At 52.1% G+C, this 14,586-nt stretch overlaps 7 protein-coding genes across 7 annotated transcripts; 6 read left to right on the top strand and 1 right to left on the bottom strand.

Annotated features, from left to right (window-relative positions):
- The first annotated feature begins 156 nt into the window (after positions 1-156).
- Positions 157-5,947, top strand: BO94DRAFT_628059 (histidine kinase-like ATPase domain-containing protein). The gene is made up of 3 exons (XM_025617455.1): positions 157-574; positions 640-5,655; positions 5,708-5,947. Exons 1-3 carry the CDS (start codon positions 447-449, stop codon positions 5,790-5,792), a joined length of 5,229 nt encoding a protein of 1,742 aa, XP_025462943.1. The 5' UTR covers positions 157-446; the 3' UTR covers positions 5,793-5,947.
- A 292-nt stretch (positions 5,948-6,239) lies between these two features.
- med6 (mediator complex subunit MED6) lies at positions 6,240-7,354 on the top strand (the record flags this gene model as incomplete). Its single annotated transcript, XM_025615985.1, has 3 exons — positions 6,240-6,333; positions 6,394-6,755; positions 6,833-7,354. The coding sequence occupies 3 exons, from the start codon at positions 6,240-6,242 to the stop codon at positions 7,352-7,354; spliced, it is 978 nt and encodes a 325-aa protein (XP_025462944.1).
- A 250-nt stretch (positions 7,355-7,604) lies between these two features.
- On the top strand, positions 7,605-8,770 carry BO94DRAFT_259527 (LOG family protein). The gene is made up of 2 exons (XM_025606479.1): positions 7,605-7,894; positions 8,000-8,770. The coding sequence occupies exons 1-2, from the start codon at positions 7,854-7,856 to the stop codon at positions 8,709-8,711; spliced, it is 753 nt and encodes a 250-aa protein (XP_025462945.1). The 5' UTR covers positions 7,605-7,853; the 3' UTR covers positions 8,712-8,770.
- A 58-nt stretch (positions 8,771-8,828) lies between these two features.
- On the bottom strand, positions 8,829-9,768 carry pre5 (proteasome core particle subunit alpha 6; the record flags this gene model as incomplete). Its single annotated transcript, XM_025615226.1, has 3 exons — positions 8,829-9,467; positions 9,540-9,651; positions 9,731-9,768. The coding sequence occupies 3 exons, from the start codon at positions 9,766-9,768 to the stop codon at positions 8,829-8,831; spliced, it is 789 nt and encodes a 262-aa protein (XP_025462946.1).
- A 335-nt stretch (positions 9,769-10,103) lies between these two features.
- Positions 10,104-10,908, top strand: BO94DRAFT_628063 (Vps55 family protein; the record flags this gene model as incomplete). Its single annotated transcript, XM_025617456.1, has 3 exons — positions 10,104-10,338; positions 10,411-10,624; positions 10,775-10,908. The coding sequence occupies exons 1-3, from the start codon at positions 10,300-10,302 to the stop codon at positions 10,906-10,908; spliced, it is 387 nt and encodes a 128-aa protein (XP_025462947.1). The 5' UTR covers positions 10,104-10,299.
- A 450-nt stretch (positions 10,909-11,358) lies between these two features.
- BO94DRAFT_501746 (uncharacterized protein) lies at positions 11,359-12,986 on the top strand. The gene is made up of 2 exons (XM_025609440.1): positions 11,359-11,471; positions 11,525-12,986. The coding sequence occupies exons 1-2, from the start codon at positions 11,420-11,422 to the stop codon at positions 12,865-12,867; spliced, it is 1,395 nt and encodes a 464-aa protein (XP_025462948.1). The 5' UTR covers positions 11,359-11,419; the 3' UTR covers positions 12,868-12,986.
- A 181-nt stretch (positions 12,987-13,167) lies between these two features.
- BO94DRAFT_539498 (UPF0220 family protein) lies at positions 13,168-14,385 on the top strand. The gene is made up of 4 exons (XM_025612713.1): positions 13,168-13,345; positions 13,406-13,666; positions 13,757-13,854; positions 13,922-14,385. The coding sequence occupies exons 1-4, from the start codon at positions 13,247-13,249 to the stop codon at positions 13,983-13,985; spliced, it is 522 nt and encodes a 173-aa protein (XP_025462949.1). The 5' UTR covers positions 13,168-13,246; the 3' UTR covers positions 13,986-14,385.
- Positions 14,386-14,586: the final 201 nt, after the last annotated feature.

Here is a 14,586-nt window from a genome sequence, read left to right on the forward strand (position 1 = left end):
TTGATTGATACCGGCATCGGGCGTGCCTGTCGACCACCGTAACCCCCCGATGTCACGAGAGGCCCCGCTGACATAAGCGCCGCATATCTGATAAGGCGGCTGATAACTTTAACTCCGCGCTGTCTCCGACAAGAAGGTCAGTTGCCATCGACGCCCCCCCCCGTCTGTCCTTGGGGTCTCGTCTTCTCGTGGGCTCTACATTCCCCTTGGACATCGCTTCTTCGTTTTGGTCTTGAGTATAACTTCCAGTCTTTTGGATTTGATTTCAAAAGCAGGTATATCCTATTCATAGACTCCGCTCTGTTGTCTAGGTTACAGTGTTATCGAGCACCGCCGCCCGCCGACACATCACTAAAAGACTCATGTCTTGATCCCTCCGCTGCTAACTTGTTTGCCACGGTGTCTTTGTGGGCGAGTACATCAAGCCATTCCTTTGGACCGCAAGCATGTCCCAAAAGATCGATTTCAACGCCCTCAGGGCGCGTACTATGGGATCGGGGAACGATGAAGAGGCGGTCACTGTTGATACACGGGGTTTAATCTCCAAAGTCCTCGCACGTTACTCCGGGAAATGGTATTTTTTTTCATACCCATAGCCCCTGAGAATTAGAAAAATGATCGCTAATGGAGAATAAATAGGACGGTTCTACGGGAGATGATCCAAAATGCGGCGGATGCTAATGCCACGAAAGTGACTATCAAGTTTGAGACGCTACCATCTACGACGGTCCCACTACCCTCAGCTGCTGATGAGAGTACCCTGATCAAGCATACTATCCCCAATCATACCCTTAAACGCCTTCTGATATCTAACAACGGCACCCCTTTCAGTGAAAAGGATTGGGGAAGATTAAAGCGCATCGCCGATGGGAACCCCGACGAGACCAAAATCGGAGCGTTTGGTGTTGGCTTTTACAGTGTATTTGATGACTGCGAAGAGCCATTTGTATCGTCTGGGAAAGAAGCCATGGCTTTCTATTGGAAAGGGAACGCTCTTTTTACCCGTCGGCTACAGCTGGACGAAGACGCAAACCCGGAGACCACATTCGTTCTAGACTATCGCAATGACACCTCACCAATTCCTTCGTTGATGCAGCTATGCCAATTTTTATCCAGCAGCCTTACTTTCGTAAGCCTTGAGGGTATAGAACTATGGTTGGATGACTGGAGTCTATTACGGCTTTCAAAGAAGACTGCCCCAAGTGTCAACCTAAGCATTCCGAGAGATATCGAAACCAAAACACCTCAAGGTTTGATGAAGATATCAAATGTCACACGAGAGGTTGCTCAAGTTGATGCTTCATGGATGCGCGTTGTTGAATGGAACCCAAATGCAAGCACTTTTCGCGAGGGACTCAGAGATACGACTGGGTCATTGCGTACCTTTTTCTCTAAACTCACGGGTCAGAGCAGCCCGGAAAAGCCAATGAAGCCCGAAAAACAGGACAGTTCCATCGATACTGATGAGATGGCCAAGATCCAAACCGCCTCAGTCTTTCTACACATCAACACTGCCAGCCTTCAGGCTTCCGTTAGTCAGTCTTTGAGCAGCGAACTTGAACGAGCGACACGCAAGCCTCCCCCTAAGCGATCTACTATCGCTATACTGACCCCTTCATATGACACGACCTTGGCTTCTGGGGCCTCTGGCTTACAATCAGAGGTCCTCTCTTCTATCCTCCCTTCTAAAGCTGGGAGGGTCTTCATAGGCTTCCCAACCCATCAAACAACAGGCCTCAATGCTCATATATCTGCTCCCTCTGTCATTCCCACAGTGGAGCGGGAGAGTATCGATCTCAACACTCGCTATATCAGCAAATGGAATCTGGAAATGCTGAGGGCAGCGGGAATAGTCTGTCGGATTGCCTGGACTGCGGAAATGGCAACCATCAAAGCAAGGATAATGTCTGGGAGAGAGTCGTCGAAGTCCACGAAAATACGAAAGGACGATATAGTCGATGTGCTTCCTGAGGCTATTCACACTGCGAACCAGTTCGTATTCCGTGAATCAACACCGTCATCGCTTTTGGGGCAAACCATTGAGGACGCGTTTTGGACGTGCAACAAAAGTTCATCTATCGAAGTCCTCTCAACATGCGGCATCATTCAGAGTCATCAGGCACGTCTTGCTCCAAAGGATCTTAGTTTCATGGATTCTATCCCGGTTCTGCCGGATGAGTTTGTGTCGGGTGCAAAAGACTTTGTTAAGAAGCTGACCGACTTTGGACTCGTCACTGATATAACGGTCTCCGACATTAAGCGGGAACTGGAGACTAGCACACTACGTACCAGCCAGGTTATTGAATTCCTTGCCTGGCTAGGTCGAAGGGCGGCCTCAGGCCAGCTTGATCTATACTCCGTTCAAAGCCTCCTGAATGTTGCAGTAGCAAATGACGAAGATGACGGTGGTCCTCAGACAAGACTGATTGTTTTTGGCGGCATCGACAGTTATCTGAATCCTCAAAAGATACCCGTCAATTTGCCAATGCCACCGTCTGTGGCACCTTTCAAATTCACAAAATCTCTTGGGAAGCAGGAGTTGGAAGCTTTTGGTTGGTCAGAATATCAGATAGTTCCATGGGTTCGCTGGCTAGTCAGCAATGCTGGTAACCGAAGCCTTCTCCCTGTGGATCAGGATATCACACAGAGCCCCTCGTTTTCCGCGCAGGTCTTACCTGTTCTGTCCAAGCAATGGGATTATCTGAGCCAGCCTTCGAGGCAAACGGTGATCAATCAACTACAGCCACACACCATCATACCGACCAAACTTGGGATGAAGCCTCCTGCCGAGACTTACTTCTCTTCGGTGAGGTTGTTTGATGATCTTCCCGTCATCCATGGTCTAAATGGAGTCAAAGAGAAGTTTCTGGCCGCGCTTGGCGTTCGTAAGACAGTTGAGCTCGGTGTAATCTTCGAGCGTCTCCTCGATACGGTGGAATCGCCCGATGTCTCTAACAATAATCAGAGAAAATGGAGCCATGTTGACTTGATACGGTACCTGGCTTCCGTTCGTGACGATATCCCCGCCAATGATATCAAGCGCCTCAAAAACACCAGTTTGTGCACTGCCGAACCAAGCGATGGTGAGAATGGCGACCTAAGAGCAGCGCATCGCAAACGCTACAAAATCTTCGAGTTGTTTGAACCGAAAGACTCGCTCAGGGCTTTAGGGTTACCTCTCATTGATTGGCCAGGTCGTTATCAACCTAGCAGTAACGAGGGGAAATTCCTGTCTATGTTGGGGCTGAGAAGTTCCCCGTCACCTCCTGAGCTGGTACAGATCATGGCCAAAGCGGCGACGGATGGTAACTGGGTTCTCCATACGAAAGCGATGTCGTATTATATCGCCGAGTACCATAACAGTGGTTATGCGACGTTCGACTATAATGCAGTGAATGTCTCGTTTCTGCCCATTGAAGGCTCGCAAAGCTTGGCTACCCCGAGCAAATGTTTCACTGATGAGGGCGCTACCTTGTTTGGTTTCACAATTCTTCGAAGGGACCTCCATCCTCATGCTTCCAAATTTGGAGTGAAACAACACCCCGCTTTGAGTGATTGCATCGATTGTCTCATACGTCAGCCACCGTCTACGAAGCGTGACGCAAGAGTAGTCTTTAAATATTTGGCGGGGAGAGTGTCGGAACTCAGTGCGCGGGATATAGATTGCGTCGGCAGTGCGCAGGTGGTTCCCGTCTCGACTACACCGGATGCGGTGGAGAAGAAGGCCGTTGTGCGTCGTGTGGCGCCCAAACTCTGCTATCTCGGAGAGGGTGAAGACTACAAAGACATATTCGACTTCATCGACTTTGGTCAAGAGGCGAACCTCTTCCTCATGGCAGTCGGTTCCAAACGAGAACCGACCAAGGTGGAAATTGCGCGTATGCTCGTAAAAGAACCAGCTAGGATATCGGCCACCTTCCAAAGTGCTGACAAGTATCTCAAATTATTGAGAACACTTGCCGAACATGTGTCGACCCTTAGAAAGGACCGCGAACTATTCCAGGATATGAAGAGATCGGCGTTTCTGCTCGCCAGCAGGGATATTTCGTCCCTGGCGCAAGAGAAAGCCGCAAAGGAGAACTTGTCTGATGATGAAGAGGAAGATCAAAGCATCAAGGAATGGACTTTGACTGTTGCAAAGGACGCCGTCGTGGTGGATGATTTTCAGAGCTTTAACCTCTTCAAAGAGCATGTCTTAGCCGCGCCTCAGGAAGAGTTGCTAGAGAATTTCTATCAGTCTCTAGGGGCTCTGCCGTTGAGTGGGCTTGTCGAAGAGCGTGCTCACTGGGGTGCTGTAGCTGCCGACCAACGTCCAGCCGCCAAACTGCAGAAGCTGATCAATGAACGCTCGAGACTGTTCTTACATGACCAGTCTCCTGATCTGATAAGGCATGAAGTGCGTTGGCTAGAGAGGCATCTGCAAGTGCAGGTGGTACAATCTATTTCTCTCACCCGGTCTCTGAAGGGTCGTCGGGTTTCCCACACTCAAAAGCGAAGCGCAATCATCACTCAGCAACCAAAGGACTGGACCCTGTGGATTTGTCCGGGCAAATATGACCTCTACGAGATTAGCCAGGCTCTTGTGCACCTCATCCTTGTCCGGCCGAAGCTCCATTCAACCCTTACATTAGAGATGCTGTTGAAGACGGATCTGTTGGAGCTTAAAGCTCGCGGCTATAATGTGGAACGCATTCTGAAGCAGAAGGCGCACGAGGCCAGGATGGCAGAGGACAGACGACAGAAGCAGTTGGAAGAGGAGCGACAACGCCTTCAAGAGAGAGAAGCTGCGTGGGCCAGGGAACAGGCCCAGGTGCAAGCACCACCGCAACCGACGGAAGATGAACGCGAGCAACTAATGCCGGGAGATTTCCCCGACTCACCCTCCGGCAAAAACGCTAGCCGTAATGTCCAGGCCGAGGGTTCTGACCAAGCTCCAGATCGACGGCCTCGCGGCTTTTTTGCCAATCTCTCCAAGCGGTTTGGGCTCGAGGGCAATCGGTCGCCCTGGAATGCCTCCAACGGGGAGTCGTCCCAGCCCGCCCTTCCTGGGACCTCGGAGAACGCCACCCCTCCCCCGCCTTACTCTGCTGAAGATCCTCAGAAGACTCGTTCGGAAGCGCCTGTCAATGTCAATTCTCCCCATCGGCTTCAGAATGAGCTGCTCTCGGCCATCCAAGCCTGTCGGCCTCACGGATCATCCGATGTTTATAGCCGACCCGAAACCAACCAGATCACGGAGAAGAAGTCATATTGTGATGAAAAGCCCAGCCATGATCTTGAGTTTGTAGCGACTCTTGCCTGTGGAATCAACGTGCTGTTTGTGAGGACACTCTCGGACCGCAGTCAGTTCCTAGCCATGAACAGCATCGGCATCAATGTCTTCGCTTCGATGCTGATCGATTGTGCCGGGATCTTTTCGCTTCGTTCCAACATCCTCAGTGTCTTCTATGACCCCGGGGGCAAGACGATCGCCTTCAACCGTGCTGGTAGTGTCTTCTGCAATTACTTTTACTTCCAACAACTCCACGAGAAACAGCTGCTCGAAAACCCCACTTCCGACCGAACGGATGCATTGGTATACTGGTGGGTGATATTATGCCACGAATTGGCCCATAACCTGGTGGAAGATCATAGCTCTGCCCACAGCTACTACACGTAAGTTTGGCTCCTCTCATATGGGAGTATCTGGTACTGACGACTTCTCCAGCGAAAGCTTTGTTGCACAATACTTCCCCAAAATGGCGGCCAAACTGGCGAGCGCAGGAAAAGATGCCCCGGGACCTAGTGCCTAGTCTACCTGCACCATTTGGTTTAGGTTTCGATATGCATTTTGTGTTTGCAGAGCGGTGTATAGTATCATGATCGGCAGAGACAACCGGCGAGGCGCCGGGATGTATATATATGAGATAGCTAGCAGTGAAAGTTTTTAGATAATGTCCCTTCTAATTCTAGACGATGCAAAGGGTGTAGTGTAGGAGTTGCCTGGATCACTAGATGATTTTTTCTCATCAAACACTGGCGAAGGGACTACATCTAAGGCTACCTAGTCTGAGATGTGAGGGAGTGGATGAATGAGATAGATGCAAACCAACCAAACATAGCCATCACTTCCGCGGAGTGCTGCGGCCAGCCTTCGATCTTCCTGATCTTCCCAGAGCTCCCAGTCCAGCTGCATTGTCTCAGTCCCTGCCATTCCTAGCAAGTTAGCGAGCAGGGGCACTCCCGATTACGCCGACCTCATGGCGGGTACTCCCGATGCCTCGATGGAGGAAATCCTTTGGCGGTCCCCGCCTCACGTCCAGATGATGGGAGGATACCTCCACTCCAATAACAGTACGAGATCTGGGCCCCTGCAACCGCTCTAGCTTGCTAACCCAGTCAATGGATGATCAGTTCTTTTCTACTTTGCCGAGTCTCCATTCTTTGACCCCACCTCAAATAACGCCTCTCTTGCCATCCAAGCCAATTATAATGAAGCTTTCCGTCATTTTGTCGAGACGCGCGAGGCATTCGAAGGCCGTTTGAAGACCATGCAGGGCCTGGAATTTGTGGTTTCATATGATCCGATCCAGGCAGCGGCGCAACCTGACGGTCGCTTTGCACATGATCCTTCGAACATTTGGGTGATTCGCAAGCAAACCAGGTGCAAGCGGGCCGGCCAAGAAGATGAGGTGGTGGTCCTCTCGACATACTTCATCGTTGGAGATTGCATTTACATGGCCCCATCGGTTGCGAGTGTAGTAGGGAACCGCATCGTACGTCAATGTTTCCAATTGGATGTATCCAGTCTCCCTGTTGTACTCAACGCTAATTCCGAAATTTCGTCGCGTAGCTGTCCGCAGTCACGTCTCTTACCAGTCTGCTGAAGACGGCATCTACACTACCAAGCTTCACACCGTCGCATGGCCATACTTATCTGCCGCCAGCGCCCAAGCATGCAGACACAAGCCAGCCCGGAACGCAGTCGCAGCAGAGCAAGGAGAACACGCCATTGCCGGAAGACGCAGCTGGCAAAGCTTCGCTAGTCGGATCGCAGGTGGTCAGCGCGGGTTCGAGCCTACAGGACACCCGGACACTCGCAGAGTCATTCAGCCTACTCTCGCGGTATGGTGACGAGTTCATGGATGAGCATCCGTTGGTGGGAGAGCCCGGGTCGTTCATCCTGTCCCGAGTCAACGATACGGATCGGACCTCGACGGCGAAGCAGGCAGCAAACGTGGGAACTGCAGCAGGAAAAGTTGGTACGCCGCAGGTCAAGGCCGATACGCCGGGGAGAGCATCCGAGAAAGGGGCGACGCTATCGGGGACCGATGAGAGCAAAATGCGGAAGAAGAAAGCCAGGCTGGGAAGTTGAGAGTGGCAGGATTTCTATGATACCCCAATCTAGATGAGAGCAGGTTTCTCTCATTCGGGTCCTGAACCGGCTAGCTAGATTCCAAATCTCAAGGCCAGGGAACGAGAGCCAGGGCTGTCCTACCCGACACGAGATTCTTTACAGGCGAAATGGAGCAGCCTGGCATAATCATCACCTCCTTAGACCTCCCCTAGCCGCCGGGACGGCCAATCACCCGAGGAAGAGTAGCTTGAACGGATGTTCCTGCACGCCCACCCAACGCCCAGTGAGTCATCGGCCCTGGCTGCCTCTCTATAAATCCCAGTACAATTCTCAGCATGAGCGCCGCCACCCCTTCAGGGCTGAGTTTTCCTATTTGGGTCGAGAACCGCCGTATAAAGGAATCCGGTCACATCACAGCGCCGTCGTTCTTGGGACATGTCCACCCCCCATTGACACTCCATCTTGGCTCTTAAGTCTCTGCCTTTCAAGAATAGCCGTAGCAATAACACACCCCATCATGAGCTTCGAAAATCCCCAGCCCGCAGTTGTCTGCGTGTTGTAAGTCTTACCCCTCCTTCCCTTCCCCTTCCCCGCATCTATACAACCATCACCAAACATCTACCTATAACAACCACCAAAGCTAACCCCCCCGCTTCACCCCAGCTGCGGTTCAGTCTCCGGCACGAACCCGCGTCATATGGAAGCCGCACGCGCCCTCGCCCGAGAATTCCACAAGAACAACATCCACCTAGTCTACGGCGGCGGGACCATAGGCCTAATGGGCGAGCTAGCCCGCAGTCTAGTCCGTCTCTCCGGCCCGCAAGCCGTGCATGGCATCATCCCCCGTGCTCTTGTAAAGAAAGAGCCGGGATATGACAACGCCCAGGAACATCCCTCATCAACTTCTGGCGTCCAGCAAGCTCGCGCAGGCAAGGACGCCGAACGCATCATCCCCACAAGCTCTAACACTAAGAGTAATGGAACGGGAATGTTCACTGAATCTGAGTTTGGGACGACGACCATCGTAGCGGACATGCATACGCGAAAGCGTCTGATGGCGGAGAAGGTGCAGGAAGGAGGGCCCGGGTCGGGGTTTGTGGCGCTGGCGGGAGGGTTTGGGACCATCGAGGAGGTGATGGAGATGACGACGTGGAATCAGTTGGGTATTCATGGTGCGGGGGTGGTGGTGGTCAATGTTGATGGGTATTGGGATGGGGTGTTGGAGTGGGTGAAGAAGGCGGTGCAGGAGGGGTATATTGGGGAGGAGAATGGGGGCATTTTGGTCGAGGTGAAGGATGTCAAGGAGGTGTGGCCCAGGTTGAGAGGGTATCAAGTTAGTAATGGGAGGATGAGGTTGAATTGGGGGGAGGAGTGAAGGGTTTATAGTAAATATGTGTAAAGTGTAAAGGGAGAAAGAGGTAGAGGAAACATCATATTATTCCGAATCATGAACTAACAACCAGAAAGATGGATCTGCTGGCGAAGACCCTCTCTATGAATCCACCTCCATCGTCTCCTCCTCTTTCGTTTCACCTGCCTCCGCTGCCTCCAGCGCCTCCAGCAGCGGCACGAGCAGCTGCCCCTCGTATAGCTTGAAGCTCTCGATCTTTCCCCGGGCGGCCTCGCCCGCAACACCCACCACACCCACGGATGTGTTGTCGACTGTTAGTTCCTTGTCCTGGGACAGGGTCTCCTTGAGCGCCCGCAGGCCGTGGGTAATGAGCTCATCACGCGACGATGACTCGAGCTGATCGAGATTCCGCTCCAGGTAGGTCCGGGCCATCTGGGAGCGGGCTCCAATGGCGCACGCCACCATCTCATGGGTCATACCGGAGGGTTGAAATTCGAAGAGGTGGGGTCCGGCTTCGTCGACGCCGGCCACGAGCAGACCGACACCGTAGGGCCGCTTGCCGTATTGTTGGGTGTTCGTTTGGGCGCGGTCGCCGATCTGGCTGACGATGCGGTCGACGGGGAGCGGGCGGCCATAGGTCATACGGGAGCTGAGCGACTGCTGCTTCATGAAGTTGGAGAGCACTCGGGCGTCCGATGCCAAACCGGCGATAGCGATGCCCATGTGGGAGTCGACTTCGATGATCTTCTTCTGGTAGGAGGAGAGCTCTTCGGCATTACGCTAGTGGGTGACCTGTCAGTTGGGATTCCCGTAATTCTGGCGGGAAAGGCACGATGGGTCTGGATGTCGAACCTTGAGGCCGACCAGCACGGCATGTGTCTTGTTGACCAGTCCCACCACGACGGATCCTTGCTTCACGGCTTCTTGCGCATATTCAACTTGGAATATCCGGCCTTGCGGGGAGCTGTAGAAAGGTGTGTCAGTGACTAGGGATCTCCGGGAGCTGTGTTCTGGTTGATGAGGGAGCTTGGGAGGGTCCATACAAGGTGACCGCATCGTTGTCGTAGTTGTTTCTGAACATGGCGGGAGCTTGAGTAGGAAAGAATCAAGGATGAGGGATAGGTTCTCTTTCCGTCCAATGGAAGAGACGGGAGGGTATATGTGATCTAGAGAGTGAGCGTGGGGAGAAAGAGGGGGATGGAATGGAAGCAGGGAGTGCCGGTGGATGGGGAGAGATATGGATGGAGCTGGAGGTAACTGGAAGTAGGCAGGCAGAGAGCAACTGACGCGGTACCGTAACTAGTAAGTACTACTAAGCTCTCACAGCCGCTGCTGCTTGGCTGGCCCGCTGCCTCAGGCCGCCCGCCCGATGGCCTTCCCGCTGCACGTCACTTCGGCCTCGTCCTCTGGCTTGCTCCATCCCAAGTTCTCGCCGTCTCCGTTTCACGGTGCCCCCATCTCTCGATATTCCGTCTTCATGCTGACGGTGCTTTGACTCTACGGTTCCCTCCCCAACCAGTATCCAAACTAGCGCCTCGAGCTTCGTTTGCGCGAAGCAACTCCAGTTTCTGCCTGTTGCTTTGGACCTGGACGGTCCTGCTTCTCCGCAATCATGACGGCCGGACTTAAAACAATCATCGCCCTCTCCTTTGTAGGTGATCCCTCGGGCGAGACTGAAGCTTCTTGGGGCATGGCATCTGGCTAATTGTCGAACCCTGCACAGGTTCTCGCCATTGGCTTCCTGCTCGTCATCCTGTCCTCGGCGCTCTGGCACAACTTCCTGCCGTTGGTGGTTGTTGCGACCTACGTGGTTGCTCCACTGCCCAACTGGATCTGCTCACGATGCGCAAACCCCGATGATTTCATGGACAGCTCGGGCAACGCCGCCGCCGACTTTGGACGTTTCATGACGGGCTTCCTGGTGTTGATGGGTATCGGTGAGTGGAGATCTCAGATAGGCGGGCTAGGTCTGCGGTCGCATTCATCGCTCCGATTGAAGCAGACTGTAGACTGTGCTAGAGATTCATGCGCTTGTTTACCCCCCTTGTAACCTTTAGTCTCTAGCTGACCAAATTCGCATTCTCCAGCCCTCCCATCCGTCCTTGCGCACAGCGGCGCTATCGAGATTCCCGCCATGGTCATGTCCATCATCGGCGGTCTTTTGATCTACGGAACCATCATCAGTTTCTCCATGTTCTTCAAGGAGCAGGAGGACTTCTGAATTGCCATGCGCAGATATCCGCAAGACCGGCCTCGCATTGGATACCCGCCCGCAGATTGTTTCGACCGACCTTTTGAAACTAGCCGCCTTCCTGTTCTTGACCAATGCACTATTATGAGACATCGCTTTGATTTGACGTATGCTAGGAGTACTGATGTGCCTTTTGATCCCCGGGCTTAGCCGTTGATTCCACCTTTCTTTGTTCGATGATACGATTGATGTACTATAGCCAGTATGAGGTTATATAGAAACGCTGCCAGCGCAGTTTGAAACATTCTTTGGCCCACATTAATATTCAAATGCCTCCCTCACCGTATTCCCGGCTGATCGAGATGCCGATGCCTTCCGCCTTGTAGTTGTGCCTAGATACCAGTCACGTGGGGGCGCGCCGCCTGGGGCGCGTCGTGTAAAATTACCCGCGCCGACTGGTGAATGGCATCCAGCCTGCATCCAACGTCCTAAGGAAGACTTTGGAGTAATATGTGAACTACACATCCCCCGGTTTGTTAAAATGAATGTCTGGTCCGGCGCACTCTCGCTGGATAGAGGAGCACAACTCCAAGGTTAGACCCGCGACAAGTCCGGTTGTATGCGTCCTACTTATCACCAGACATAGGCCTACAATTGATTGACCGGTCGTCGAACTGGCAACCGGATATTACCAGAGACTCGACGCTCAACTTTCGCTGCTTCGTGAATCCAGCCCTCATACCACTCTATGCGCGATCCGGTCCGAACCTCGAACTTCACACAAAGGACCAGGAGACTTCGCAATGGCTCAAGGACAAATTGACCGGTACTATCTGGCTGGAAGAAGATGACCTGGATCGTCTTCAAACCCTCCAGTGTCCTGTTGGTTTGCTTGTAAGAGTTGAGAATGATGGACGTGCAAAGACCTCTGGATCACACACCACCGACTTGCTAGTGCACGGTGTTTTATCAACCACGACATCCGAACGACCCCCAACCCCGCCTGTCTCGTCACCAGAGCAAGATGATCAGCCGTCTCATGTCGTGAGACAGGAATTGAGGATCTATGCTACTCCGATTTCTGCGTCTCTCATTAACAAAGCTCAGTCCCTTCCATCTCCACAAGACTCCGACGGTCATGGACAATCTGCTCGGTTTCTGCCAGACATCTGCTCGCCCAGTCCCAAGCGCAAACGTGTGGCAACACTTTTCGAATCAGTGGCACAGCATCATAAGAGAGTGCGGCAGAAGGGAGGCGAGGCCGTTTCACAATTAATGGCGCGCTCGCTCTCCCAGTCATCTCAGCAATTGCAAGGTCTCCGAGTCAAACGAGAGTCCGAGGAGCCTTCACTTCCCCAGTTGGACCGGATCACCTCACAGCGCTCACGGTCTGTATCTCTTGGAGCAAGCCTCAACGCCAAGCTTCTAGAATCTAGGTCAGAACAACCACGGCCTAGCAGCAGACGGGGCTACATTCGCGAATTCAACTCGCGGAGGGGTACTCCGAACCCGTTCGTAGAGTCTTCCTTGCGGAGAGAAAAAGAACTGTCGCCGGAATTGCTACCCGAGGGGAAACTTGAGTCTCCAGCAGCGCCCAAGGATGCGGATACCATTGTCACAGAAAATAAAAACACGATCACTCGGACAATCTTGACCTGCATGCGGCTTTACGGCTTTAACCGTGCGACGGCGCGCTCCGCAAGCTCTAGCAGACCGCAAACCGGGACCGGTAGCCACGATATAATCCCTGCGAGCGGCGAAGACAAGGACTCGCGCATGACGACGGTGGACTCTTTAAACACCGACGAAGATGAATTCAAGGCCATGTACCATGCGACATATCGTGCATCAACGTTCGCACTGCGGAAGTATCTGAAGGAGCCTTCTCCGGGGGGATCTGGGTCGTCGAATATGCCGCCTCTGTTGGAAAAAGCGAAAGCCATGACCTACATCGACGAGTTCTTGAAACTATTCTGTGAGGAGAACTAAGCTTTTCTGATACAGGTCATGATTTATGAGTTATGAAGTTATGAAGTATATAGTCCAGCGATATTGTTAGAATGCAAGGAAGTTTATCCTTGTTTTACCCGTACAAAGATACAATCAATACATTTCATTCTACCAGCTGAGTGTCCCTCACCGTACTACTGAGACAATTTAAATACAACATGAGATTGAAACTGGCGAGTGCATGAAAGACTCCCTGTTCAGCATAGATCGGCCTCGTGATTTTCCGGGCTCCGACACTGCATCATCGCCGGCTTCCCCGACAGCTCCAACCAACCAGCCGATACAGCCCGTATTCCCATCTTCAGTGCTGGCACACCCATATCCCCGAGTCGATTGTCGCCCATTATTCCGCTTCACAATGGATGTCTCCAACAACCGCCTCTTTCGCTGGTCCAAGCCCGAATGGCTTAACAACTCCGCCGTGCGCAACGCAGGCGTCTACACCTCCGGCGCACTGGTAAGCTTCCAGCACCCTCACCAGCACCAAATTACCAAAATGATGCTCACACAATAGCAGTTCTCCCTCGGATTCTTCTTCCTCATCGATGCTGCCGCCTTCTCCCACAGTTCCCGCAACGGATCCTTCGTCCACGTCAAGTTCGTCGACTGGATCCCCGGCATCTGCTCCGCGCTCGGAATGCTCGTCATCAATTCGATCGAGAAGTCACGTCTTCATGCCGATAGCTTCAGTTACAGCGGGAGCGGGGTCGCATGGAAGGCGAGATTTGTGCTTTTCCTAGGCTTTGCGTTGTTGGCGGGCGGGTTAGCCGGGAGTGTGGTTAGTTTCTACTTCCCTCTTACCCATTCCTAGAGTATCTAGGGGACCTGGTTGATGGACTGGCTCACTGACTGATTTACCCGCCTATAGACGGTCATGGTCCTTAAATACTTGATGAAGGGATATCCACTTCCGACGCTATACTTTGGCATTGCGAATGTTCTTGCGAATGGATTGGTTATGATGAGGTATGCATCTTCTATATCATGGTTTATTTGCTGGGTGAAAGCTTATCGAATGACTAAATTGTTACAGCACCGTCGTCCTATGGATCTCTCAGAATATTGAAGACGATTACACCTACAACCTTGCCCTGTGATGGATCATGGGTCCGCCTAGTTTGATTGATTGATTGATTGATTGATGGATTGATATGAGACGATCGCTCTGGTTTCCTTCCTGGGCGTGTTATTATATTATGAATTTTCTTCTTGGTGTTTCCTTTCCCTGCTCTTTGTTCCTTGAGAGATCAAGGATGGGTTTACTTTTCAGGTGTTGTTCTACAATGCATTGCGCGTTGAGTGGTTTCTGTTTTGCTTGTTGTATTAGGCTGTTTTAGCATGCTTGTTACGTTATGATTATGGTATGGTCTGAGATGTGAGATTTGGGGGGTCTTTTTTTTTTTGTAGATTGAAGTTGTAGTCATGTGGTGATGGTGCTACATGGGTATTTTGCTATATACATGAGGTTTTTCAGTTGTCCTGCAGTTACAATAACCGGATCGTATTGCTAGTGGCGTGACTCTCGATGGTCTTTGGTCTCAAAATTGGGGCGCCTAGAGGGAAGTTCATCCAAGCTGACTTTCCGTGTACGGTAGCAGGCATCCAGATCTGGTATCTACTACTATGGATGTAGCGAGTACACGCGTTGCCAAGATCTAATGGTTTCACTTCCCAAAGATTCTCAGGCAGAAAAGTTAA

Source organism: Aspergillus sclerotioniger (genome assembly GCF_003184525.1).
Source record: "Aspergillus sclerotioniger CBS 115572 chromosome Unknown BO94scaffold_36, whole genome shotgun sequence".
NCBI classification, from domain to species: Eukaryota; Fungi; Ascomycota; class Eurotiomycetes; order Eurotiales; family Aspergillaceae; genus Aspergillus; species Aspergillus sclerotioniger.